Genomic DNA, 27,619 nt, shown 5'->3' with positions numbered 1-27,619 from the left:
CTGAGAAACACCCTCTCCTTCCTGCCAGAGACCCCTAGCCTCCTGTGTCCGCTGGTCCTCTGTTCCCCATGCAGCCTCCCAGCATATATGTGCAAGTATGCCCCACAGTTTCCAGGGGACACCAGTTCTCCATCCTCTTTCTCTCTTTAACCCTTCCTGTCCTTCACACCTCGAGGACTACCACCGCCTCCCTTTGATTCCCATGTTCCCACTAAGCAATATGTTTCCCAGGTCCCCATCTGTCTCAGAGGCAGCAGACCCTCCACCTAAACTCCTGCCCTGCGACGTACAACTGCAGCGTTGTGCTCTTCTGTGTACAGACCCTGTCCTCCTTACCAGCACCCTGCTGCCTAGCACTGTTGCAGGGAAATGCAGTTCATCCTCCCCTCCTTTATTCCCCCTGCCCCTGGGTGTTTGGCATTTCTGAGTCCTGTAAAGTTAAATGTTTCACATTTCTTTTTCTGAAAGTCATGGCCTTTCATCTCTGAAATTTTTATACTCTTGGTTGTGTCAAAGACTAGAAGTATTTCCCAGGAAGTTAGCTGTAAATAGAGTATTTAATGATGTCAGTCACTCTCTTTCATTGTGAAAATTCCTCTCTTTTATGAAATTACTGTAAATTCAGAAAATAATGTAAAGAGCAGTTAGATAAGCTTAGATGACCCATTTCAGGACACATTTTCCAATTCTGGGGCTGTCCTAAGAGTAGCACTGTTACCAAAAGGTCCTACCACAGACACCCCAAAATACAGCAGTGCTGCTAAGRAGGGAGTGAGGTTTGACCATGCTGGACTAACTGCTGCTGCCAGAAGGGATGGCCCTTGAGCATGTCTTCTGGGGCTGAAGGATGGTGCATTCCTCTGGTCAGGCAGCATGAAATCCCGGGCGATGCTGCAGCCACAGCCTGTGTTGCAGCCCCTCGGTGAGGCGTTTGGAGAACTAAAGGGCTGCGTCCTTACTTGTGCTGCAACTCTTCCTGCCATTCTTATGTTTAACACTGCTCCAGAACAGGTCATGAGCCAAAGCTGAAGCTCTTCTCTAAAGCCAGAACATTTCCTGGAGTTCCACAGGACTTTTAGGGACAGTGAGGTGCTGCTTACAGAAACCATCCACAAGTAATTGCTGCTGTCGCTATTACTGTCATTCACAGGAGCTGCATCAGCTACAAGAACTGCTGAGAACAGGTCAACAGCTTGCATAAAGTTTCAGGTTTCCTTACTGAAATTTGTTCCTAAGCACATTAAATTCTGAATTTACAGTACTTACATCTAAGAGCAGGTAACTTCTGTTTGTAAGTGTTGTCTGTAGCACAGGCCCTGGTGCATTTCTCTTCCAGAGGTCTGTAAGGTTCCTGGCTGGGGACCTCCAGGAACAGAAGACAGAAACTGCTTTCTCCAAAATAACTCTGACTATATCTCCTTCCAAGACAGTCTTCCACAGGAGGATGTTTGACAAGAGTGACTGAAAAAGAGGTCAAGAAATACTGAGAATGAGAACTTAAGGTCAGAGTTAAGGCAATCAATAGAGAGACTATTTATTCCATCCTCCCTGTTCCTCAAGCCCTGTGGGAATGGCCAGGGCTGAGCTTGGTGAGGGAAGCTGTGCTGGGCCGATGCACTGCATGAGTGTTTTCAGAGGAAGGTTTTGCTACTGAAGCAGTAGTGTGCCTACTTGCTCTGATTCAGCACACTGCCTTCTGCACAGTGCTCGCAGGGACGCCATCGTTTGGCAGAGACGATGACAGCAGAGCGGTGTGACAACTTCCAGTCATACGGTCTCATGGGAATATATGATGACCTTTGAATCAGGGGGACACAAACTTTGCTCAGCTGGGAGCTACTCTGACAATTATTTTAACTTAGCATGTCTGTTATGATATGAAGTCAGCAGCAGCTATCTTTGTATTTAATATGAATGTGATCTGTGAAGACTGTGTGTCCCAACATGCAATATTCTTTGTTAACATGAGCAGCAGGAAGATGACCAGATGTCATGGTATTTCCTGTGATATGAACTACTGAGCTACCCTGGGACAGAGCTAATGCAACAATATGTGCCCCACAGTTGTACCACTGGTGTTATAACCCTTCACTGTTCAGAAGCAGTTCAAGGAACTTGCAGCTCAGAGCTACTGCTGAACACTGAAATGTATTCATTTTGTGACATCCATTATCACAATAAAACTCTGAAGTTAACTAATGGGAGGTGCACATTTCTGATCGGTGATCCTAGTGAGTCATAGCTAGCTATGAAAATGCCAGCTGAAAAACTGCATCTTAGTACCAAAGGCTGAAATCATGCACTTCAGGGTGATTCACATGTTAAATGTGCAGCATTAAAGCATATGTTAAGATGGCATTCTTGTTTAATGTCGTTGTGTCATGTGACTGGCATGGCCATCCAGCCTCATCAGGGTTGTGTCATTTCTCATTGTGCATAGTCAAACTCAGACCTAAGCCTCCCACCTCTGCTGATCAGCTTGGATATGATGCTGCTCAGCCAGACCTTAAAGCTAAATGTGAGCAGATGTTGACTCGAGCCAGAAGCATTTGAAGTGTCAACACATTTCCAATTTTGGGATCCAGCTAATTCAGCCAAGACTCCGGGTTAGAGGGTGTTTTGTAAAGGGTTTTTGTTTGTTTGTTTGTTTGTTTATCTTAAAGCAAAAAACGAACATGCCAAATGTATCATGTGAAGCAGAATTTTAGATGCAAAACTGAGTTTTTCAGGTGCTGTTCTGGAAACCCACAACTGCTTTGTATTTCTACAGATCTGAAAGAGAGAGAGAAGAAAAATAAGCCCTTTAGGCATTTAGCTCCTAGGGTAAAGCTACCTCTTTCTATATAAACTCATCAATTAATTCTGTTTCAGTTAAATGGTGTAACATTTCTGGTGCAAGCTTTCAGCCACTGCAGATACAACCCCCTGTTTCCTTGTAGGCTTTTTGTCTCTTCATGGTGTCTAAACTCACGYATGAAACAGATCTGAATTTTCTTTCCGCAGTCAAGGGAATTGTCCATGGAGAGCTGATGAAAAGCTGAAGATTGGTATTTATCAAGCCAGCTGAGTTCTGTGCTTCTCAGCACCTTTCCTAAAGGGAGTCAGTGGCATACAGGAAGTTATTTGCACTGTATTCATGTTTTGAGAGATGGCAGCCTTTCAGCTGAGGAACAGAATCCCGTGCAAGTGTACAGGCAGCAATGCCAGGCATAGGTGTGTTGGTAGACTGAACTCCTCCCCTCTGACACCACAGGGAGATGGTCTCACCGGACTAAGAACAGTGTCTTTTGATGAGGTAAAACAGGGAATATCTGTATTCCTTTCTAAAACAGTCTCACTGTTAATGATCACAAAGCCTGTGATTTCCTAGAGAGATTGAGTCCCCGGATCATGCTCACAGCAGTATGCTGTTCTGTGAGCACATGAGCAGCAAAGAATACCCCACCTTTCCTGATACATCAGGCTGGAACCTGCAACCATTGAAGAATAAGACAAAACTGCAGTCGAGTAATGGAAGCAGGGTGAGCCCTAATTCTCTTTTCCTGCAGCAGTTGTACTTAAAGATGCTTAAGGCATCTTTATAAACAGCTATGAAAATGCATCCTTCACTTCGTGGAATCCCCTTCTACACGCAGTGTGAAGAAGCTTCTGTTCATGCAGACATGCTGCAGTGTGACCACCAGCAGTGCTAAGAGCGCTCCCAGGTGATGGGAGAGGTTGCCATGTCATTTTTCCCGCATTCGCTACAGGATGTCAGAGAAGCTGAGAAYGTGGCGTTCCTGAGCTCGGTCTGCCTCTGTGGCTTTTCCATTTAGACATGGCACCGCAGACGGTAATAGAAGGGGAAAGAACAAACCATTTTAGAGACAAGCTGATGGAGGCTGAGTATYTGGAAAACATGGTGGGAGTTTCTAGGGGATGCTGGGAAGATTAATAATTCAGAGAGCACCGACTGCATGGAAACTAGTGCTTTGATTCAGAGGCGACACACAAAAATCTGAAACCAGTTCAATGCTTCCTGCCACTGGTGGATGGGTAGGCTTTGTTTTTGATGTTGATGTGCGCTGCCTACAAGGAGACAGGGGCATTGTGGGTGACAAGTCTCAGCATGTGTCCATATCACAGCAAGCACAGCTGGCTTCACCTCATCTGATCACTAACATGTACTAATCACGGCTCATGCACCCATTATTCCACAGAGTGAGTAGAAGAGCAAACCTTGACTTCAGCTCATACTTCCCTGCCAGACTGTGATTTAGGAAGAACAGTGCAGGTGTTGCCTAGACATTGGTAAGAAGAACTCTGTGTCCCACCAAGATTATGTCATTGCTGAAATGGCCCAAAAGAGTGAAGAATTAAAGCCTGAAAGTTTCACTTCATTGCTGATTATAGCCCTGGGAAAATCCCATGTTGCAATTATTTTATCACCCAAGCACAGGAGAACAGTTGTGGGGGGAGTATTCCTTTCAGGGCTGTAACAGACAAAAAGTGGAGGTCACAGAGAAGGGACTTTTCCTTTCTTATGCAGAAATCCAATGAGACGATTGCAAATTGTAATTATTTTGTCAATGAACAGCAAGCAAAGCAACCATATCGAAAGATCCCTGTATGCTAGCTTAGAGCAATTTTGCTGTAAGTCTGTCATGTTTATTCAAACTCTCAAGTGAAGGCTTACTAAGAGATTGGCTTGAAGATGCCCAGAGGCAACACACGGAGACTGGAAGTTCCTCTTCCCATCTGGAGCGTATGGGAATTTTGAAAGAGCATGAAGTGGGTTGTTGCAGAATTGCAACATCAAAGCAGTCAATAGATATTAGCCCTAAATTTCCTTTTCCCAAAAAGAGGAGATCAGAGGAGGGCAAAGGAAGCATACTGCAACAAGAGTTTAATGTTTACTTAAGGCATAGGCAGATTTTAAGTCCGTAATGCTCTGGCCTTGCCATTGTTGTAAATGTTCTTTATTGACACCCAGGTTTTTGCTCCTGGTTCTCCCTATTCCAAAAAGCAGCACAGGCAGGCAAGAAGCACATATGTCTTAATGACTTGTGCTCCGTTTATATCACCATCTGCAAAATTGCTCACGGAGAAAAGCGGCTACAGGCCCAGTCCCTCTTGTATTGAAAAGCGTGAGAGGGACACCATTCAAAGTGAGTTTAGAAGTCCTCTTGCTCTTCTACATCACTCATCAAGCCTAGCAGATTTGTTACCATGACACAGCTGGGACGGCGCCTTCCCTAGAGAGCCACTGGCATTCCCCAGGGGATAACCATGCTCCTTTCTAAGCCAGGCCATACCTCTGTGGGGGTGGCTGTGTGTGTTCACTTGGAGTTGCTCAGTGTTAAGCTAGGTCCTCTATCTGAAACAGTGCAGTCTTCCCCTGATCCTGGTATTTGTGTTCCGTACCAGTTACTAGCCAGTACTTTCCACCTGCAGTCCCTTGTTTGGCCAAACGAATGAATGAAAAAAAGTGAAAACTGAAAGAGTGTAACTGACTGATTATATTGCTTCTTGCTTTTCTTTCGGAGTCTGGTGCAGGCAAGAGGTGGCAGTGCTCTTGTACACTGCTCCTGTGAATTTGTTTTCATTCTGATTGCAACCTCCTTGCCTGCAAAAAAAAAMCCAAAAAAACAAAAAACAAAACTCTAAATGAAACCAGTGATGATCCTTTAGGTTTGTAGCCACAATACCAACTGAAACACTGATGAAAGCCTCTGATACAGAGCGAGGAATTTCAGGGACTAAGAAGGGCCCTGGAATTGCAGTTCAGGAAGATGAAGAGTTTCTGTTTGGAAGAGGTGGGCAGTGTCATCTGAAATGAGGCCTCTCCATCCCTCTGATAGCCACTGGTGAGGGATTTTGCAATGCACAAGAGAAAAGGTTAGAAAGTTCAGCATAGCAGTTTAGCACCCGGGCAGGGGGTGCAAGGTCTTTCTTTCCCCTACCAATAAGATGCTATGATGTGGTGCATCTACTTACTGGATATCAAATGTTGGGCTTTTTCCTCCAAAGCATTTCCTGAATGCTTTCAGCCCAGGGGAAGTGCTTTGGCATAGTATGGACTCTAAGCAAAGGATTAAAGTAAACTTCCATACCAGAGAAACTGTGATTATCCCCTTTGGGAAATATTAACTCACTTGCAAGCCCCTAATAATATTGCATTGACCTTTAGCTGTAGCTGTTAGTCTCACAATCATAAAAACAAAACACTTAACACAGATATTTGGTAAAGTCAGAAAAGATGTTGAACTGTATTTGCCACTCTCATTCTCTTGTTCTTGCTGTGGAGCATTTTTTCTCATGCATATGTTCTTTCCCTCCTCTCCTTTTCCCCTCTCTTCTGCTCTTCCCCAAATTTCTATTATATCCCTTTCCTTCTTTCTCTTTCCCCTCCTCCCTTCTTCTTTTCTTAGCTATTATAAATACCACTGTTGAATTGTTCAGGCTTTGGCTGTTGAACTCATGCAGTTATGAATGTCCCATTTCCTGTAGTAAGCACATGAATGTAAACTCAGTGACTGTGGAACTGACCTGAACTTAACTGGCTCCCAAAAGCCCCTTGGTGGCAATTTCCTGGGTCCCTTTACTGTCTCCCAAGAATCACAGCTACCTTAGAGCTGTCTGAATTTCAGTCACGCCACTCCCAGATGTCAAAGACTTTCTGTGCTGCACTGTGCTTGGCCCTGAAGGGTTTAATCTGTTCCACCAGCCGAGGCAAAGGAGAGCAAACGCACACCGCTGCGCAGTGCACGTCGCTGCATGGGCGCAGGACTGTTGGGAGCCCCTCCAGGTTCTGCAGCGCTGATCAGATACAGGTTCAGTAAGGACCTGCTGTAGTACACAGCCGGGCAGGGGCTGCTGCAGTACAACTCCTCGTATGCAGTTTCCTGCGTGCCCTTGGAATACTGCGCGAGCCCTCTGGCTGGTTTTGGGTCGGCCTTTCTCCTCAGCCTCCTCCATCCAGCTGTGGCCCCAGCAGGGGACGGACGGTGTTATGAGGAGCCAGCCCTTTGGCCCTGTGCTGATTTCTGGGAGTTGCAGTGGTTCCAGAATGGTTTGTGATAAAGTCTGTTCATTCTCCGTGTTGTTATTACACCCTGGACTGATGCTAACATTCTCTCTCATTGCCTCTCTTCTTGCTCTCACATCTGCATGTCCGCGCTGCTCTGTCTAGAACCGCCTCAGGCCTCAGGAGGGTGGGCGAGTTGTGTAAGTGAGCATGTTCTCATCTCATAGCAAACTCACGTCGTCTCCCCTGTGCTGCTCCGTGTGCCACGTGCCAGTCACGCTCCCCGGTCTCCTGCAGCCCTGGGCTGGGTGAGGCGAGGGAGCGGAGCTTGCTGTGGCCTGTGAATGTCAACCCCGCCTGTCCTCTTGTGCCCCGGTAGCATGTCCGTGTCCCTGTGTTGTGGTGTTGTGTGCTGCTGCCTTGTAGGCGAGAACTGAGGAAATTCCCTCTGGCTTTGATGTGATTCATAACGTGGCCTGAAGGAGACCATGTGCCCCAGTCACTGCTGCCCAGGGGACATCCAGCAAGGCATGCGCAGGGCCAGGACCACCTTTAGTTTAACTCTCATGACCATGTAAGTAGGTCCTCTGGCAAAAGCGGGGCTGAGTTAGCTACCTCCCACCCAGGAGACAACATTTCTTTTCCTAGCTCCCCCAGCAGCTGCCCACCATGCAATTGCTTGGAGGTGCACAAAGCTCCACAGTCCCTTTGGGTTCATGTCTTCTCAGTCATGGGATGTCAATAGGTCATCTCCTGGGGTATAAGTGTTATGAGACAGAGAAAGCAGCATTTTATGTTCTTTCTACATCTGAAATCATATAACAGTCTGGGACTTGGGTTCACATGACCAGCCGTGAAGGGTATGTCTGGAAGAGACCCGCAGGACAGTGCTGTCTTCTGTGAGGCACCCTTAGCGCTGCAGGAGCTCCAGCCTGGTGACTGACTCCGGGTGGCTTATTGTGCCTCCAGAGAAGACTCAGACCGTCTGACGCATACTTCAGCTTGGATAACTGTTTACCTGAGACAGCTGCCGGGACAGTTCAGAAAACCAACCCCCTCCTTTCACCTGACTCCCCCCCACACACATACACCAAACTGGTTAACGACCACCGCTAGAGAAACCCTTGCTTGCACACCTCCTTGGCCCGTATCCCCAGCGAGTCTCGGCTGCTATGAGCGCTGCTGGAATTCCTTGGCAAACCAGCGGCTGCATACATTCAGCAGACAGGACTAGGCAGTGGGACCCTGAGACAGGCCTTAAACGATGTTAAACCTGAATGGCAGGAATCCCCTCTCCCTCCCTTCTCCCCCAGAAGGTGATCCGCAGGCTTGAGAAGGCACTGGCAGGTTTGAACCTGCGGCATGTGCTCCTAATCCAGGGTGCCCACCACATGAATTTCCCCAGTGTGCATGGCTAGCTGTGTGGTCTTGGTTGTGCTGCTTCTGTGTTTGTCTGTCTGTCCAACTTGTTTTTTTTAGCCGTAGTGTGTGTGAAACTAGCTACCTACATGTATGTTGCTTCCATGTGTGAAAGCAAATCCAGAGCATACAGAGAGCTCTGGGCAGTCTCATGTTTAATTTTACTTGTCATTTTCTACCAATTGCTGAATTTCCGAGTCTGCATCCCTATTCCGGTGACCAGCTGGACAGGGCCAACCCCCAGGGAGAACAGAATGGCAGCACTCTAGGAAACGCCTCTTGCCAGATGCCGCACAGCGCTACTGGGCTATTTGGTTTCTCCTGTATAGCTTTCCAGACAGCCACATGGATGCCTTCCACAAGGACCAGGTCTGCTCCATTCCCAGGCTGCAACACACAGCTGGTTTAAATGTGGGAAACTCGGAAACCATCAGGCTCACTTTAGTCCTTCTGGTAGACAAAGCCAAGTTGTAGAGCCCTTAGGTTTGCCTGGAGATGGAGCACTGTCCTGGCTAGAGCTAGGTGAAGAGCATTCATGCCTCAGGTTTGGCACAGCAGATCTTGTTTCATTTGCCTGTGGTCAGGGTTGGGAGGGTCCTTCTCATGTCATTGCATATTCCCATGTCTTCATGCATTCAGTCCTGTTGCTGATGTCGTACAGTGTCTGAGTATTTAGAGTGTTGGTACGCAGGGGAAATTTGCTTCCCGTATTAGTGCTACAAGCACTTAAGTTAATGCCTCAGCTTCGTGCTGCATAGAGCAGGGTAATGTGAATTCAGAGTCTGCTTAGACCTTTCTTCTGACCCCTCACTTTCCTAGGACACTGCCCAGCAGTCCTAGTGGCAGCACCAGCTCATCAGAAAGCGTCAACATGATCATCCGTGTTTGAAATGAATGGGAGCTGATTCCATCCTCATTCAGCTGAATAGAAATTTCAGACAATGGTCACTGTGCCTGCATCCATCCGTACAGGGGAATCAGCCAGTGCCTTCTCTCATCCCAGCACCATTTGACTGAACGTGATTGTCAGCTGATGTTGCCTCTCTGTGCACAGCCCTGTTTGTGTGAAAGCTTTGGACATTGTTTCATCCGAGCCCAGCATCCCTGCCTGACTGTGAACATAAGCTTCAGCGATCCTGTCTCAGCCCCACTGAGCTCTGAACAGCGTCAGTTCCCCACCGTCCTGTCTAGGGGACAGAAGCTGCAGACAGTGCTTTGGCTCAGCACYGTTAGGGCGAGCAGGAGCTTTGGCTGATGCTTTCCTCAGCGCTGCAGCCCCTGCATCAATGCTCTCGAGCTTCGCACCAGCTGCGTCTGTCCCACTCTCCCATCCACCTTACYGCACACCATTTCTGTACTGTCCGACACCAGCAAGGGACCCTTTGCCGGCAGCTCTGTGCAGCATGTGAACAGGGCCTGTGTAAAGGGGACCTGACCGCAAACAGGAAAGGTAGAAGGCAGCCCTTCCTTGTGCACAAAACACTTAATGGCAAGTAATTCCTGTTCATAGTGTGAAAAAGTTAGGTAGCGTCTGTGTCCAAAAGTGTCGGTGACCAAACTGGATCTTCAGTCCATACTTATTTTCACTTCGCATCTGCTTAGATGAGCACTTTTAATATTATCTTAGTACAGATTTTTGCATTTAATTTCCTGGAAAGGAGAGGTGGTGTAAAACCAGGATATTTTTAGGGTGCATAAGTGAGGAGACTCAACTCTATAACCAACAGGCACCGATCAGTAAAGTTTCACGAGTGCTTGCTGCTGGCTGGAGGCCTGTGTTTAGCTCTGTGTACATAACTACCTGTCTTATGACCCTGTAAGTTAACCTTCTGTGTCATCAAAGTTAAAACATTCATAGGCCAACTTCCTTTCTCATTAGTCACATAATGGGTCTTTGACCTTAGTCATTTTCTCTGAACTTTAATTGTTTTATCCTATAACAAAATTCGACCCCTGAAATTTAAAATTTCAGACCTGCTTTTCTTCATACGTGACTTAGGTGAGGGTCTGTGGCGTACACAGCGCTATCAGTGCGCAAGGCACCTCGAAGTGGTGTCTGGCCCCACRCAGAGCCTGGAGCTGGCACTGACAATTTGCAGTATCTGGCAGAAAAAAGATTGTGTAACCCAGGCTTAGGTTTTATTTGTCAGCGAGATTTACAAAACAAGCTGAGTCTGAATGAAAGGACTTAAATAGCTCGGCTGTTGCTGGCATGAAGCAGGTAAAGCGGTTGCTCCTGTACCTCCCATTTTGAGCTGCATCYGTGTTCTGCACTGCCTTGGCGCCGTGCGTGCACCTCCCTGTGTAGCGAGCCCCTTTGCCAGCACCCCCTTCCAAACGCCGCTGCTTAAACCATTCGTTTCCAGCCGGCTGACGTGCCCGTGCGCTGCTCGGGGACCGAGCCCCGTGGTGCAGCTCTGGGGCTTTCAGCACGCCACGAGGTGTGCCTGGAGTGTCTCAGGGAACAAACATACGGCACTTCCTGCTCATGACCCAACACTCACAGAGGGGTTTTACTCATTCCCTGTACAAATTCCCCCTCAGGCATACAATAAACATTGGCATTCCTAGCCCAAAGGACAGATGTCTCAGAAGGCTCTTAGCAGAGGGAAAGATGAGAAGAGGAGCTGCTGTAATGTGCAATGAAAAGTGACTGAACTAAAACGAGGATTTTTTTTCCCGTGGTCAGATCGTCCTCTTACATCAGACCTGGAGCTGCTGTTAGCAGCTCTGATATAATCTTTGACTCATCCTATCCCTGCAAAAGTGGCACACGCTGAAAGGGAGCACTGGATCTGCTTTTTCTTTGTGCCTTACCAGCAGAACTAGTAACTAGGGGCTAGTTGCTGACCACAGGACAAACACATTGGACACGTGTGTGAAAAGAGCGGGGGAATATGTCAGCGTCTCGAGGGTTTAATTTGACCTGCGCAGTACTTAATGCTGGTGATGATGGGAGAAAGGAATGATCTGTCTTGGCTCTCAGAGCTCCTCTCTGGGAATTAGGAGGAGAAAAACAAATACAAACATCCCCTCCCCCAGCTGAGCCGAAGCCAGCAAGGAACGATAATAGGAAGACTCCCGAGTCCTTCTTTTCCAGTCACGTTTTAGACAAGAACCTCCCTTCTGAGCCACTAGGTGCTACAAGAGGCCCATTAAATTACAGATGTGCATCAAATGCCACAGCTGTGCCAGTGGCCTGTGTGCAGGGGCTGCTGGGCCCACGGATGCACTGATCAAAGTTAGACTCTTATGACTGTGACTGTAACCCAGGAACACAGGAAAAGATAGGACAGACTGTTCTGACGCCAAAGACAAGTCCTACTGAAATTTGTCGGACAGTGTGATGAACTAGGAGGAACAAGTAAAGGAAGGTCAGTTAGTTAGTCTTTTGGGGGTCGCATGAAAATGCATTAGCTAACAGCGAACAGCAGGAATAATTATTATTGTTCTGGCTGCAGAGGTTTGATCAGGCAGAAGAAGAGGGAAATGCTGGAAATTATGGAGAGTGAGAGAGAAAAAGAAAGTTTTGAAACACAAAGGAGACATTACGTTGAGAATCCATAAGAGGGAGTAGACCTCAAGGGTTTTCATGGCTGGCTGGCTTTTCACAAAATCCAGCCTCTGTATTTTACTGGGATAATGTCTCATAAACAGTTTGGGAGAACAACAACAACAACAACAACAACAAAACACAACAAAAATGGAATTTGCTGTCATCTGACCATGCGCGAGGCTGATACAGGAACTATCTGTAAAGAAAGGCGATGCATTTGTAAAAGGACCTGCCAGTGGACAATTCATCTCCACCATCATAAATCCATATTGCCCTTTGAGCAGAGCGTCCATTCAGGACTCAGTCTTAGGTTGCACTTCGTGCTGCCCCAAAGCCCAAAGTCTCAGTACAGTGACTTCATTCTCCTGTTATTCAGGCATCAATTGGGGTGGCCCACCATGTCCTCCCTCCTCCTTCCATTGCTTCTCAGCATCAGTTCAAGGAAAGATCGCAAGTTCTCGGCTCCTTTTCCATCAGTAGTACACCTGCAGTGGTGTCCTATTCCCATGTGAAACAATTTACATCATAGACTGAAGAAGAGAAAACCTTTTATTCATTATAAAATAGCAAATGAACAGTAGTAGAAGTAACTGCTTCATCAGTGATACCATCACATTGCTTACATTTTCTGCTTTGTGCTCCCTTAATGAGGTGATGGCCTAAAATAGTGACACTGGCAATAGCTTTCTGGAGTACATTTTCATACTCTTCTTAAAGTGATCAGCCAGTGATTAGAATCCATCCTTACCACAGCAAGGCCAACAAATCATTTGTTTACACCTAGTGCAGCTTCCTCCAGATCAGTCTTAGATTATCTTCCAGTGATAAGAGCTTCAAGCTCCCACGCTTTCTCTTTTACTAATGCTTACTCCCCAGAAATACACCCAGACGTGACTGCTGTGCTTTGAAGACACCCAGAGTTGTAAGGGACAGGTCTTCCCCTGTTGCTCCATTCAGGGCTGCTTCATCTTCAAAYCTTACACACATGCCTTAGTTTCCATTCATGTTTGCTTGCCTTTGGCTTCCACTGATATAKTCATTTTCTTTTCCCTGTTAGACTGAGTAGAGTGTTTCATACAAGGTGTTTTCTGTACACGATGGTATTTCCTGACCACAGGCAAGTCACTTCCTAATCTTTTTCCCTGACGTGCCACCCTGGTTGAGCTGGCTGTGCGGATGCAGCAGCGCAGACTCCGGGCTGGAAACACGCAGTCTAGTGCTGTTGTGGYGTGGCGGGTGTTACCCCGACCGCGGGCTAAATACACGCAAGCTGCTTCCAGCGCCCCAGCTTGAGTCTCTGCCTGGCACTGGCCGTGCTGTGTAGCCATAGCAGCTCAGTATGGCAGTAGTTTAGGAATTGCTGCCCCCTGCTATAACGTGTATGAAATCATAGGTTAAGTGACTTTCTGTATATGTTACTGCATCTTTTTGAAAGTGGTTGTATACAACTGCATACTGTAAACCTTTCCTCCCCTGCCAGCTCCTATGCTCATGTAGCACAGAGCTTCTGTCCACATCACTGCACTACTGCCCTGTAGTCATAAGTGTGATCTACAARCTTTGCTGGTCCTACATTAGGGTGTATTAAACACTTTCATTGTTCAAATGAGGGTCTCTTTCTGATCATCCGAATAGCAGTGTAGAGCTCACCTGATTCAAACAGGTGGTTGCTGCATGTTCACTGCATGCTGCTTAGGCTGTAAGAATCAGCTTTCTCATCTCTTCTTCATCCCCAGTCTCAAGGAAGATGCTGAATCTAGGCTAGTTCTAGGACTTCTTTCCATGTCCACTCTTGACATAAGCAGAATTAAATCRGATTCTGAGCAGACTGAGGAAATCCAGAAGAAATTTACTTCTTAAATTCAGAAATTTCTTAGATTTAAAAACTAGTGTTTCTCCTCTCCCTTCTCTGCAAGAAGAAAAACCTTGTACTGCACAGTTGTGTGACATCCACCCAACTGATGATAGATCCAGGAGACAGTGTCTCTAAACAGTGCCTCAATGCAGAGAAGTGCCAGTGGTATAAATGCCTTGATGCAGGGAGGTTTGTTCACTGTAGACTGTGGATTGTTTGTGTTTTGTTGTTTTATCAGTTGCTAGATACTATGATGAGACATGAGCTAAAAGCAGTATGCTTTGACTCTGGAAAGAAGCGTGGCTCAAGGGAATTATGTTTGTTCCGCACACGTAGCTCCTAAGGAAGGCCGCTCTCTTGGGCAGTCAAGCTTGTGTTCTCATGCGAGCTGCACCGTATGTAAGGAGCAAAGTTAGGCACAGCAGTCCTTGTTCCAGACTGTAGTTCAAGAACTGGGCATCTGAGGCATAGGAGAGGAGTTCTTAATATGGAGGAATTCTTTCATAGTAAGAAATAAAAGATTTTGATATTGACATGTTTTACAGAGAAAAAATGGCAGAAATGAAGAGTAAGAGCAGTTGTCAGTTTTCATTGTGGAAAAGGGTTAATAGCAGAGACTCAGTTATTTTGTACTAGGGTCCCATTTCATTTAGTAGATTTATTAATTGTCTGAAAACCGCAGTGATTAGTGGGATATCATGATTTGCGGAAGACATGAAGTTACTTGGGTCATTGAACTTACGGAGAACAGTGGCGAACTAGAGGGGAAACTAGCCAAGCTAGAGGAATAAACTGCACGACAACAAAGAAAGGTCAGTGTTAATAAATGTGAAGAGATGGACGGCAGAGGGTAAAAGCTAAAACCTGTAGGCCAAAAAGCATATTCCCCAACCATGAATTGTGGGCACCTGATGCTCACAAGGCCTTCCAGTGTTCTCCACAGCCATAGGCGGTGAGAAGTTAAAGCTGATACTGAAATGGTGCAGGCTGGCAGGGAGGGCAAGGCTTTGTGCTGCAGGAATGTGTTGCTATTCACTTGCTTCACGTGGGCCAGCGAAAGTTGAGAACAGTGGCTGGAAGGTCGTATAGATGATATCAGCACAAGCACTCTCTGCATAAAGCTTCGCAGAGGGCTCTGCCACTGGGTAGCTTCAGCCAAAAAGCAGTGACTCATAATAACAGGCTAATGTGAAACATTGCTTTCTCATCTGGACATGCACTGCTGGCTGATTACAGGTCTGCGCTGGACCCCCACAGCCTGAGTTTACAGAATCAAAGAATCACAGAATCGCTGAGGTTGGCAGACACCCCTGGAGATTGTCCCGTCCAGCAACCCTCCTGCTCAAAGCAGGGTCAAATAGAGCAGGTTGCTCAGGGCCATGCGCAGTCAGGTTTTGAATATCTCCAAGGACAGAGACTCGACTACCTCTCAGGGCAACCTGTTCCAGTGTTTGATCATCCTGACAGTAAGAAGCTTTTTCTTATGTTTGAGTGGAATTTTGTGTATKCCAGTTTGTGCCCGTTGCCTCTCGTCCTGTCACTGGGCACCACTGAGAACAGTCAGGCTCCATCTTCTTTACTCCCTCCCAAACAGGTATTTATACATATTGCTAAGACCTCCTGAGCCTTCTCTTCTCCAGGCTAAAGAATCCCATCTTTCTCTGCCTCTCCTCATATAAGAGATGCTCCAGTCCCTTAATCATCTTTGTGGCCCTTCTCTGGAGTCTCTCCCGTAGCTCTATGTCTCTCTTGTACTGGGAAGCCCAGCACTGGACCCAGAACTCCAGATGTGGCCTCACCAGTGCTGAGTAAAGGGGAAGGATCACCTCCCCCGACCTGCTGGCAATGCTCTGCCTAATGCAGTTCAGGAGGCTGTTGGCCTTCTTTGCCACAAGGGCACATTGCTGGCTCATGGTCAACTTATTGTCCACCAGGACCCCCACGTCCTTCTCTGCAAAGTTGCTTTCCAGCCCATTGGCCCCCAGCATGTATTGGCACATGGGTTTGTTCCTCCCCTAGTGCAGGAGTTGGCATTTCTCTTTGAGCTTCATGAAATTTCCATTGGCCTTTTTCTCCAGCCTGGCAAGGTCCCTTTGAATGACAGCACAACCATCTGGTTTATCAACCATTCCTCCCAGTTTTGTATGGTCTGCAAACTTTCTGAGGGCACATGCTGTCTCATCATCAGGTCATTAATGAAGATATTCAACTAGTACTGGCACCAGATCAATCCCTGAGGGCACCACTAGTGACTGACCTCCAGCTGGACTTCATGCTGCTGATCACAACCCTCTGAGCCTGGCAGTTCAGCCAGTTTCCAGTCTACCTCACTGTCCACTTATCTAGTCCATACTTCATCAGTTTGTGAATGAGGATGTTATGGGAGATGGTGTTGACTGAAAGCCTTACCAAAATCAAGATAAACAGTATCAACTGCTCTCCCCTCATCCACCAAGCTATTGACTTCATCATAGAAGGCTATTAGGTTGGTCAGGCAGGACTTCCTCTTTGCAAAGCCATGCTGAATACTCCCAGTCACCTTCTTGTCCTTAATACGTTTGGAAATGATTTCCAGGATTATTTGTGCTCTCACCTTCCCAGGGATCAAGGTGAGGCTGRCTGGCCTGCAGTTCTCCAGATCTTCCTTCGTGCTTTTCTTGAAGATAGGAGCAATAGGAGTTCCTGTGATGTTACAGCGATTGCTCTGCTGTGTACCTGGACAACGACTGTAAACCAAGAGTAGGCAGCAAGAGTGGGCTGACACTTGCCAAACATTAGCTGTTTAAACATTAGGTACTTAGGCTAAGCATGTTGCCATGACAACTCTATAGCCAGTGGAAGGAAAAGAAGATGGATTGCTGTCTGGAGGCTGCACTTCCTCTCCATTGACTATTGAGGGAGCTAAACCACGGCATAGATGAGATGCCTGCTTTGTTAGACAGCCAATGCTGCATGAGGTGAACCCACTGCGGATACCCCGTTAGCCCCCTTTGCTTCCCCAGCACACCACAGCATGCGTGCAAGGCTTTTTTTCCTAGAAGTTATTGTTCTTGGAAAAGGGGTATAGAGCATGCCTTTCCACTGGAAAGTTTGAGCAAAATTTGAGGATTTTGCGTGTTTACCTGAGATTTCYGGGCAGATGGCATCCTGGCATTTGTGGAAATACTGTATATGGCCACTGCATTTGCACAAATTGATTATACTGTGCTTGTGCAATAAATCAGTTGCTTTCAAAAAGCATCAGCTTTATTTCGCATGCACAATGCAGTTGTGCCTCTTCATAAAGTGCTTGACCCCTCTGAAAGCTTCATATGGACATACTGCGTACACAGCTGAGCTCTAGACACCACGTGGGTCTGACGCTTTCTGGAAATATTAGACCAGTTGCAAATGTTCAGCACTGCTGATCTGTCTATGCATTTTAAGTCTGACATCTGCCAAGACCCCAAGATCTTGTGCTCATACTAGTCTATCTTTGCAGACCTTGCTCCACAGGACCAAGCTGCCCTGATTCATGGGACTTCCTCCACAAGCGCTGCCTATAGGTTCTGCATTTCTTTCAGTGCAGGAGACTCCAAACTTAAGTATAGCAACCCTTATAGTTACAAAATTGAAGAGCTGCTTTCCTGCTTCCTTCTTTGCTCATTCTTCTGTTCGTCTGAAAAGGAACTCCTCTTCCAGTGCTTCTTCAGCATCATCAGTCCCTGCAGATCCTGGCAGTTACTTCGTTGCCTTCTGGAGGACAGTACAATTAACCCCACTTGTTTGTATCAGTTTTGTAGGTGTTCCCTCTCAGCATCCCTTTGTTTTTCTACAGTGAAAGAGGATGATTTAGGAGTACCAGATTTATCTTCTCTAATGAAAGTTCTGGCTGTAGTCGTAGAGACCTGAGAAAAGGATACCAGAAAATTAGAACCTGGTTCTTAGCAGTTTTTCAGATAAACATCATGCACTGTTGTGCACCCCTTTCTGAGCAACATTTCTTTATGGGAATAAGATTATCCTCTCTTTGGATTCTTTTGCTGAAAGCCAGTAACAAATTTCATGCTGCAACTCAGCAGTTAAGGAAGAGCAGTGGGCGGGAAAATGGTCCCTGAGAACAGTTCATAAATATTCCATTAATGCAGCTCTGTGTGCTACCACTGCAGTTACTATGTGAAAAGCAGTATGGCTGCGGTATTATCTTTTTCCTGTGGGTTTGCTGTCTAGATAAAGCTTACAGTTTTTGAGAGAGAAGGGCTTTCATAGCTCCTTCATGATTAGGCTTTGCTTGGCCCTCCGATCTCAGGGACTATATCAGGGCTTTGTGAAGAAGCATATTTCTTTCTAGCTTTTGAAACAGTCCCATACTCCTTCACCAGCAGTCCACCAAAAAAATATTTTTTCTGAACTGTATCTGTCAGCAGGATCTAAATTGCAGATGGAAGATGGAAAATACTGCTTGCCCTTCTATATCCTTTTCACTTACTTACAAAACAATGTATTAGAGAGCATCCAGCTAGTGCCAGTGAGTTTATATCCTGTTTGGCAGGTGTGTTGTCCTCATGGTGGCATGAAGCAGAAGTGCTTCTGACTTTTGTTTTGGAGGTTATCCAGAGATTCTCTTTCCTTTCTATACCCTTCCTTCTTGCCCTCCCTCTTCAGAGACAATTTTCATGAGAAAATTCTGGAAGACAAAATCAAGATCCTTTTGAAATGGGAGCTGTAGAGGTGTGGTGTCATCTGTACATGTACCATTCTAGGCAGGAAGACCCAAAGAGTCCATCTGTATTTCAAGCACAGAAAGATAGGAATAGTCTCTAACCCTGACCTTAAAGCACAGGCTGGTCCTGGTCACAGGCAGCACTGACCTCGTTATCACACAGAGATCTACACAGGAGCCTTCGGTGAGCCATGCACTGATGGAGAATCACGTGGGCGGTTTGTGTCTCACTGATCAGTTGGTGAAGGTTGTTCATCACAGGAGGTGAATTCTTCACATAGCACAGTTAATGCAGTGCTAATGAAAAGCCAGGGGATTTTTTTTTTTTTAAGGTCAGTATGAAAACACCTAGGGAGCCCAAAACAGTAACAAGAAAGTCTTGCTAAGCAAGAGATACATTTCTCTTTGGAATGATGAGAAATGCGTTACTTCAGCTGCTGAATCTGTCCTCGCCTTTGTTGTTCTTGAAGAAATTTGGACTGAGATACAGAGATCACCGAAAGAATACTCATCCATTAGTGACTCATTCAAGAAATCTGCTTTTTAATACCTTCAGTAAAAATATTCCCAGAAGGCTTAATTAGCTGTCCTACAAATACATAGTTCCTCTTTCTTTGGATATAACTTCARTTTTCAGTAAGCTGATGTTTCTTTGCATGTATTAGGAGGTTACTTCCCATGAGACCTGTTCTCCTCTTTTTACTGAATTCAGTCAGCACCACTCATATGCTGTGGTGTAAGAGTCAGGCCTTCCATTCCATGTCTCAAAGGACTMATTTTTTTTGTCTACGCCAAAGCGGCAGTAATCCACACAACCAGCAATCCTACTGTTACTAACACATTGCAGCCACTGAACTCCACAAGACATGAGTAAAGAGCTGCCAGGTCCTGCATTTCACCTGTTCAGAAAAGRAAAGCTTGAAGGCAGCCCTGTAGCAGTGGTTAGGGCTACCACTCCCCAACTCACAGTGAAGCCTAGGACACATCAAAGTCATCCTTTTTTTGCTACTGGTCTCTAAGGCCCAGATGAAGCACTACCATAAACGGAAAGCGAAGAAAGATATTCATTTTTCTTACAGAGCTCCAGAGCTGCATCGACTTGATGCTGCCTAAAGGAGAAGTGGACAATACCTAGGTATTCATTAAACTTCGCAAAGCTAAAGGCCTAGATAGCATCCTCCTAAAATACAACACGGGCTCAGCTTGGCTGCAGCTGGCTGGTGCACATCTTTGTCAATGTGTATTCCTCTGGCAAAAGACATGATCTGCCAACATGCAAAAATCATCTCCAGTCTGAAGTGAAGAAGAACAAACAATGATCCAGGGAAAACCCTCTCAGCTGGTATTATTGCTATGCATAAGTGCAAGTCCTCCAAAAAGATACTGCTCTGAGATGCCGCTTRTAAAGGAACACATCCACAGATACTTACCTGGCTTCAAACCAGAATGAAGTACCTGTGAGCAAATAATTGTGCTAATAACCCCCAATGAAGTGAGCTACTGGTGCTGGACAGGACATCAGAGACCCTTGCGCACTGTCTGCAACATAATGCGTGGTTGGCAGAGCAGTGCTCCTGGAAGCGTTGAGAGCCAACAGCGTATCGCAGACAGAGCATTGCGCTAAGTCAGTGCTCTGCAGAAAGCAGAGGGAGCAGAGCTGCAGACTACATCTGCTGACCAGCYGTGCCCAGAAGGCTCTGTCTTGGCACCACTGTCTCATTATTTCAAGGATATGCCAGCCATAGAAGCTTGGGTATCCAGCTGATTTCTCACATGCTGTTCCAGCAAGCCCTTGCCCTGAGAGCAGGAAGAGCCAACCTTTCACAGCCTGTAGGCCACATAACAAAAGAAGAAATCACATGCTGAAATCAGTGGAGGCCTTGCACCGCAGCCTGCCACGTGATGCGGGTCTAATGTGAGACCTTCATCTTCACTGTTTGCAAGGCCTGTGCTGCTGGACAGCCATCAGGTAGCCACCACTTCCCATGGGAAATGCACACAAGACTGCTCTATGTTTGGCCTTGCTGCCTCTGTGCATCTCCTCTGTGGTACTGGTGGATGAGGGAGGACAACCTGGAATACCTACATGGTCTCAATCAGTTTCTGAAGAATCCAGCAGCTGATAGATTTGTCCAGGTAAAGGTTTGGGGCAATGTAATCTGTGAGACCAGACAGCCACGATGCCCCCAGCATCTCAGCAGCTAATGGCTGATCACCTGTCAACATGCAGGTCAAAACTAGTACAAGTGTAGTGACAGCAGTGCTGAGGTTACTATTGTCTGGCACATCTTCATGCTGGTCTTAGCACCCTCTGTTGAAAAAGAGACAGCAATAACACCATAACACAACCAGACAATAACGGCCCAATTTACCCATTTATGGAGCTTTCCAAATCTTCCTGAGGGATGCCTCACTTCATGAACCCTTTCTATTGCAGACTAAATTCAAAAATACTCAGGACAAATTGCAGCACTTGTGGGAATACAGAGGGGCAAAGCTCCACTGTCCGAGTTCACATCCTAAATCTCCTGGTTGCTCCATGGTACATAAAATATCATTCACAGACCACACAGAGCCTTGCATGAAAGCTTTCATCACCCCCCCATACAAGCAGAAACTGAATGACTGCCCAGTATATGACAGTGGGGAAGATGTCCAGAGTCATGAACACATAGTGCATTGCTGCCCTCTGAAATTGTCAGTGGGAAGGCAGCAGCCTTCATTCATCCTGCATTACTAGGAACCATGGATTAATTCATGCTTGGACACAGACTTTGATTTGTTTTCCAAAACATGCAGAATAGGAATCTTCAAACAGTAACTTTGTGTTGCTAATTGCATGCTTTAAAAGCCAGCCATATGGCTTTGTCTCAGACTGCTGCACATATGCCATAACCGTACTGATTCTACAGTCTCATGTAAAATGCCTGCCTCATGGACTACCAGCTTCCTCTGAACAAAGCTATCAATTTGACAACTAGATGTCATCTTTTACTATCCAGTGAGCATGCGTTTGTGACCTGGAGTCCTCATTACCTTCTAGTACAAGTATCTCTCCTCCTTTCACAGACCCTGACAATAATTGCCCTCTCTTTCTCACCTTTGCYAGCTTAGACTAGACATTGGCACACCAGCTGCCACAGTCTGCATCCATTCCTGTTTGAATTTATCTTTCTTGAACATGAATAACCAGAACTGTACTCAGAATTTCAAATGAGATTTTTAACAGTGTCTTTTATGGTGGTATTAATGTATTCTTGTGTTTGTGAGAAATTCACACTTCAGATACTGTAGGGTTTCTTTTGTCTTTTTCATGGCCRTGCTACGTTGGTGCCTCCCAGTCATCCTGGGGTGTTTCAGTAGACCCAGAACTTTCTCTTCCTTCATCATCTCTAGTAGATGAGCACTAGCTGAGAGCAGAGATCCTTTGCCAGCCCTGCGAGTAGGACCTTGTATTTTGTACTGTCACTTTTCATTCTGTTTCTTTTACTGCAGTCCTCAAGGTCATTCAGTTCTTCCTCCTTTATATTGATGGAGCATCCCAAATTTGATTCATCATCACACTTCTTTATAACTCTCTTGCTTTTTGTGCCAAGGTACCAAGAAAATAAGAACAAGAGGAAATGTGTCTAAGCCCACAGACCATGGACAGAACTTCATATTCAGACATGTTAGCAGTCAGTAGGTGTTTTGGTCCYGGTGATGTCTTTATGCCCAGTCTCTGCAGCATGTTTTGAAACTGTTGGCCTGATGGAATTCAGTGCAGATATTTGCACAGCRTTTTTGCTTTGCCCATTATTCCCCCTCCCTTATTCTCAGGGAGAATCATTCTGCCTCTGTTTTTTTAAGCTAATCTTCTCAGAGCCATCACTCCAAGAAATCATTAGTACTTATTAACCTCCCAGGAGTGTGGATCTTGTGTGGCATGTGTGCATTAGTAACTGCAGGCTTATACAGCTAACTTTAACCTTGGATTCCTGTTGCCATCAACAGCTTTTTCAGAGTATAAGTTCCAGGTGGAATGACCTGAGAGGCAAAGGCAGTGCTTGGAGAGTAGTAGGGAAGCACATGTGTCATACTGAGTATTCAGAGCTCTCTGTGGAGGTGTCATGTAGAGACAGCCCTGAGGACCACACACACACACACACACACACACACACAGGTGCTTTCTTTTCACAACCTAACTCAGAACTGTATCATCAGGAGTGGGAGAGCCCTGCTTACTGTGGACCTGGAAGGAGCACCATGACTGGCCATCTGCTCACGCTGGCAAGGAAGCCCCAAGTTTGACACCTTCRAGCACTGAACTTCAAGCTCTGACTTCACTGGATTAGCAGGAACCTGAACTGTCTTCTCTTCTTTGGGTGGTGGTCTAGCTGGGTTAAAGAGGTAGTTTGCTAAGCCRCACTATGTTTGCTTTCCAGCCTAGAAGCATTAAAGAGCTGCAGTTCTCTTGSATTTCATCAGTTCAGAGAGGAAGCAAATCAATATTGAGCCAAATTAGTGGACACAGACTATTTAGCAAAACAATAGCCAGAACAACACTGATAATGCCATACTTCTTGGCATTATCCCTTGGCACAGGGATATGCAGACCCAAACCAGCAGAGCCTTGCTTGCCTTCAAGAGTACTCACGCTTGACTGAACCTGCAGCGCTGGTGCTATAGGGATGTTCAGGCCCCAGCCTGCTGTGGGACATGGGCCCCTATTCAGACCTGATCTTTGCTGCTCTCCTGAGAGCTGTGAGACTGTGATGTGCAAAGAAGTTACTGAGGGATAACAGGTTACCACGCACCRGCTGCTCTCCAGTAATGAGCTGTGCTTGTGTTCACAGTAACGGCAGGATAGTTCACCCACCAGGGCCAACAAGTTCTGTTGTGTGCGTGTTACCAAAGTGCGGCCAAATCAAAGAGCAGTAATCAAGGTAATCGGAAATTACCACGGAGCAGTAATCAAAGCCTGGGGGTGGGTTCACTGTGCTACGTTAGCTTTCACTGCCAGAACACAGACACACCACATGGGGCAGACCCAAAGTCTCTCTAGGTCAGGAGCCTGTCCCCAACAGCAATTGACAGTGGGCGCTTCTGGAGAAAGTACTCAAAACAGGGCATGAACAGAGAGGCCAGTCCAGCAGTGTGCCTTCTCGAGACTTCTCAGGCTGAAGGAATCATTTAGATCATTATGCTCGAAAGACTTATCCTCCGTGAATTTGTCCTATCAGTTTTTAGGTCCATTTCTTTTCGAGTACCAAGAATACTTGTTTATAACAAGAGAGGGAATAAAGAAAAGCAGGTGATCGCAGAAGGACAGGATTCCTGGCATGTGTCTTGTCTCCCATCAGATCCTCTTCCAGTGGAGAACACTTTGACCAGTGCGTAGGCATATAGTASAATCCTCTTCAATAAGTAAAACTCACTGCTCTGGGAAGGACTGGCCACTGCTCAGCCTTCCCTGTCTGTGTCCCCACCAAACACACACTCACAAGCCTGCAGACCGAGGCTTGAAATTACCAGAGAGGTAGACATCACATAGTGCAAGATGAAAACCAGTCCAGACACCTTTTTGGTGCCTTGACCCATTGTGCACCCTGCACTAACTAGCTCACCACCGCGCTGGTGACAGTCAGACCCTCTGTCTCCACCTTTGGAGTGGCATAATGGTCCTCCCATCTACACACCATTACTTGGAGAGATGCCAGAAAGTTCCCTCTTGTCCCGGAAAGGGGCTTTGCCCCTGAGTGGCAGATGTGCTCTGGAGTTTTATGTTTTGTTCTGTCTGTCATGGGACCTGATTGCAAAGCGAAGTTAGTGACATTAGCAAGAGGAAACTGGAGCGGGCCCTGGTGGGAGGTGGGGCTGGTGTGGCTTAGTGCAGTTCTGCTGCAGCTTCTTACTAAAGAGCCAAAAGGCAGACTGAGGTGCAGGGTCTTCAGCTGCAGCAAGTCTTTGTGTGCGGAGGGCTTCAGGGCCAGATTCCTCCCTGGTAGGTCTCAATGGGCTTCAGAGCTGCTGTACCTAGGACAGGTTTGGCCAGGATGCGGAGATACCGGAGATACTTGCTCAACCCTTTTCTACCTCCTCTGGAGCAGGGCTTGCAAGGAAGTCTTGGCTAAAGTTCTCCAAGGCAGTGTCCCCCCCGACTGCTACCGAGCCACCCCTCCTGTCTCAGGCTGGCCTGGCCCTCCAGCGGCCACCCCCCGTTGTATATTGTATCTGTGTGTTCTCGTGTCTGGGGATCTCCACCTCACCCCTGCCCTTTGCTCTCTCTCTTTCTCTCTCTTTCTCTCTCTCTCTCTCTCTCTCTCTCTCTCGCTGTATCGTTCTTTCTGCAGACTTTTCAGTAGTTTAGGAGAACTCAGCACCATTTCCCAGCGGAGCTCCGGAACCACCTACACAGTTCGACCTGGCAGTCGCTACCCTGTAACCCGGCGTACCCCCAGTCCCGTGAAGCCTGCTCTGGATCGGACAGAGCCTCTCAGCACCGTGCGGCCCTATGGTTTGACCCCTCCCACCATCCTCAAATCTTCCAGTCTCTCCATCCCACATGAGCCCAAGGAGGTGCGCTTTGTGGTGAGGAGTGTGAGTGCCCGGAGCCGCTCCCCATCCCCTTCCCCTTCTCCAGGGCCACCCCTGCACACCCTCCATCCGCCAAGGCCCTTCATGCAGAAACCCCTCCACCTGTGGAACAAGTATGACGTCGGGGACTGGCTGGAAAGCATCAATTTGGTGGAGCACCGAGACAAGTTTGAGGACCATGAAATAGAGGGCACGCACCTGCCTGCCCTCACCAAGGAAGACTTTGTGGAGTTGGGGGTAACACGGGTCGGGCACCGTATGAACATTGAGCGGGCACTCAAACAGCTGGTAGACAGCTGACCGTCCTAGGCAGCGCTGGCCTCTTCCAGAGCCACCACATGGGGGAGGGGGGGGGGCGTTTCTACTAGACTAATAAAACCCAATTTGATTCTCTTTCTACTCTGAGCACTGCACTGAAGGGCGAGGAGCCGAGGGGCTCCCGCTCTTTGACACACAGCCCCGGTGTGCCGTGCACACGCAGACCCCGCTCAGCCTCTACCAGACCGACGACGCCTTCGGGAAAAGGAATGTTGCATGAAATACATCCTCTTTTCTGTTTCTCCCAGAGAGTCTGGCCTGTATATCGCTTGATGTGCTCTTCCCTAGGGGCGTCGCTGGCGGCAGGAGGGGCCAAGGAGCCACGTCCTGGTGGGCCCGTGCTCCCCATTGCAGGACCTGTGTTGAAGGGTAACACCCGGTTTGCCTGTGCTCAGACTGGGGCGGGGAACGGGGCAGTGTCGCTGGTGCAGACGAGGAACCGAGCCCGGTGTAGGGAAGGGTTTCTTAGCGCAGGGGCTCCGCTTTGGTTTGTCGGTGAGCCGATACTGATCACGTTTCGCAGGTCCTCGAAGAGGGCTTGTTCGAAAGGCAGTGACGTGCTGGTTTGCGTGCCGAGGCAGGAAGCGTAGCAGGCCGAGCGTGTGCTGCAAGGCCACATCCCGGGCAGGTCCGGGTGGCCGCGGCGAGGAGTCCCGAGCGGCTCAGGCAGCTCCGCAGAGGCGCGCGGTGAGGTGCAGCGGAGGCAGGACCTGGTGGCAAGGGCTGCTGCAGGAGGCAGAGCAGGGCTGTCACTCGGGCTGCCCAGCCCACGGGCTGTCGCTGCTGGGACCAGGGGTGGCTACCGGAGAGCCCGGTGGTTCCCCTGGGCACTCAGACAGGGAAGGGCTCCAGCTCRGAGGTCTCCTTGCAAGGACCGTTCTCAGATAAGGGGCTGAGAGTGACACCCGCAGTGACGCTAGACCTGCTCCCTCCTGCAATAGCCGCTCGTCCCYGGGCAGACCTTCTCCTTAGGCTCCTCCGGCAGATCCGTCCCGGAGAGGAGCAAGGCCATTGCCATGAAAGYGAGAAGACTGTGCTGACCTTGCGGGAGACTAGCCTTTGGACTCTGTGCTCCTCTGCCCTGTTACCCTTGGTTTGCCCTGATGAGAGAGGGACTGAAACCGCATGGATAGAAGCATGTTTGGGGGATGTCAGAGGGAGGCTGGTGGGGAATCCAGCAGAAAATGCTTTGCCAACGTTCAAAGGGGTGGGGGGGATGGGGGAGGTGTTTTATTTCCTCTTGGTTTGGGGGTCTTGTTTCCAAGGGGGACACATTGATGGATAATATATAATCTCCGTGCATTTATATAGAGAGCAGCTGATGATCTACAAGAGATGATACTGAACTACAGGATTCCCACTCCGTCCTAGTCATCCTTATTTTGCATCTTTTTAATCAGCTATATATTTGAAAAGAGAGAGCAAATATCTATATATCTATATCTATAGCTATAGCCACCTGATTTTGTTATAATTTTACTAAATCTATATATCTCTAGACTTGTTGAGATGCTGATGAGGTGGTGCCTGCACCGCTTCCCTGGGACGCTCATGACTCATGGGAGTTTTTAGTGACTGACTGAATGAATGTTAAAGTCTTTTTAAAAACCAACAGCTCCTTTCAGACACTCTGGATTTTAAAGATTTAGAAACACAAAATAAAACTTGGTTTTTGGGACACACCAAGTCTTCCATCCCCACCAGGCAGAGACTCATGGAGCTGGAGAGCTTCCACTACACTGCAGACACCCCGCGCCTCTGGCAGGCGTGGGGCTCCCATGGCATCAGGTCTTTCTCCTGCCTCCAGTCCTGGGGAGTAATAAATCATCGTCATACTTAGCACTTACGCTGCGCTGTGGCTGGCGAAGTGCTGTGCAGACTTGAGCACGGGACGGCCGGGCTCGCACCCAGCCGCCCGGCGCGAAGGCTCTGCTTGGCCTGTGCCCAGCGGAGCGGCGCGTGGGGGAGCTGGGGAGGAGGCAGCGAAGGTGGCATCGCGCCCTTGCTCCAGATCCTGGGCCTGGCCTGGGGTGTTTTCCTGATCCACCTTTCTGAGGATCCCTGGCGGCCAAGGGCCAGGAAGGCGCTGCTGCAGTAGGCTGGCCGCGGGGGCCACCAGGGCGCAGCAAGGCTTGCGGAGATGCGACACGATTGCCCGACAGCTTTGGAAAAGTCGGAGCACCCCAG

At 47.7% G+C, this 27,619-nt stretch overlaps 1 protein-coding gene across 1 annotated transcript in view; it reads left to right on the top strand.

The window, feature by feature from the left end:
• SHANK3 (SH3 and multiple ankyrin repeat domains 3) overlaps nt 1-26,303 on the top strand; it is a 341,151-nt gene extending 314,848 nt beyond the window's left edge. Inside the window, exon 23 of the mRNA XM_026071167.1 lies at nt 24,871-26,303. Coding sequence (XP_025926952.1) covers nt 24,871-25,414 — 544 coding nt within the window. The 3' untranslated portion in view covers nt 25,415-26,303. The remainder of the gene's footprint in view (nt 1-24,870) is intronic.
• The last annotated feature ends 1,316 nt before the right edge of the window (nt 26,304-27,619 follow it).

This window comes from Apteryx rowi, unplaced genomic scaffold, assembly GCF_003343035.1.
Source record: "Apteryx rowi isolate R43461 unplaced genomic scaffold, aptRow1 scaffold_322, whole genome shotgun sequence".
NCBI lineage: Eukaryota > Metazoa > Chordata > Aves > Apterygiformes > Apterygidae > Apteryx > Apteryx rowi.
Note: the sequence above shows the minus strand (reverse complement) of the source record. Positions and strands in the feature narration are given on the sequence as shown.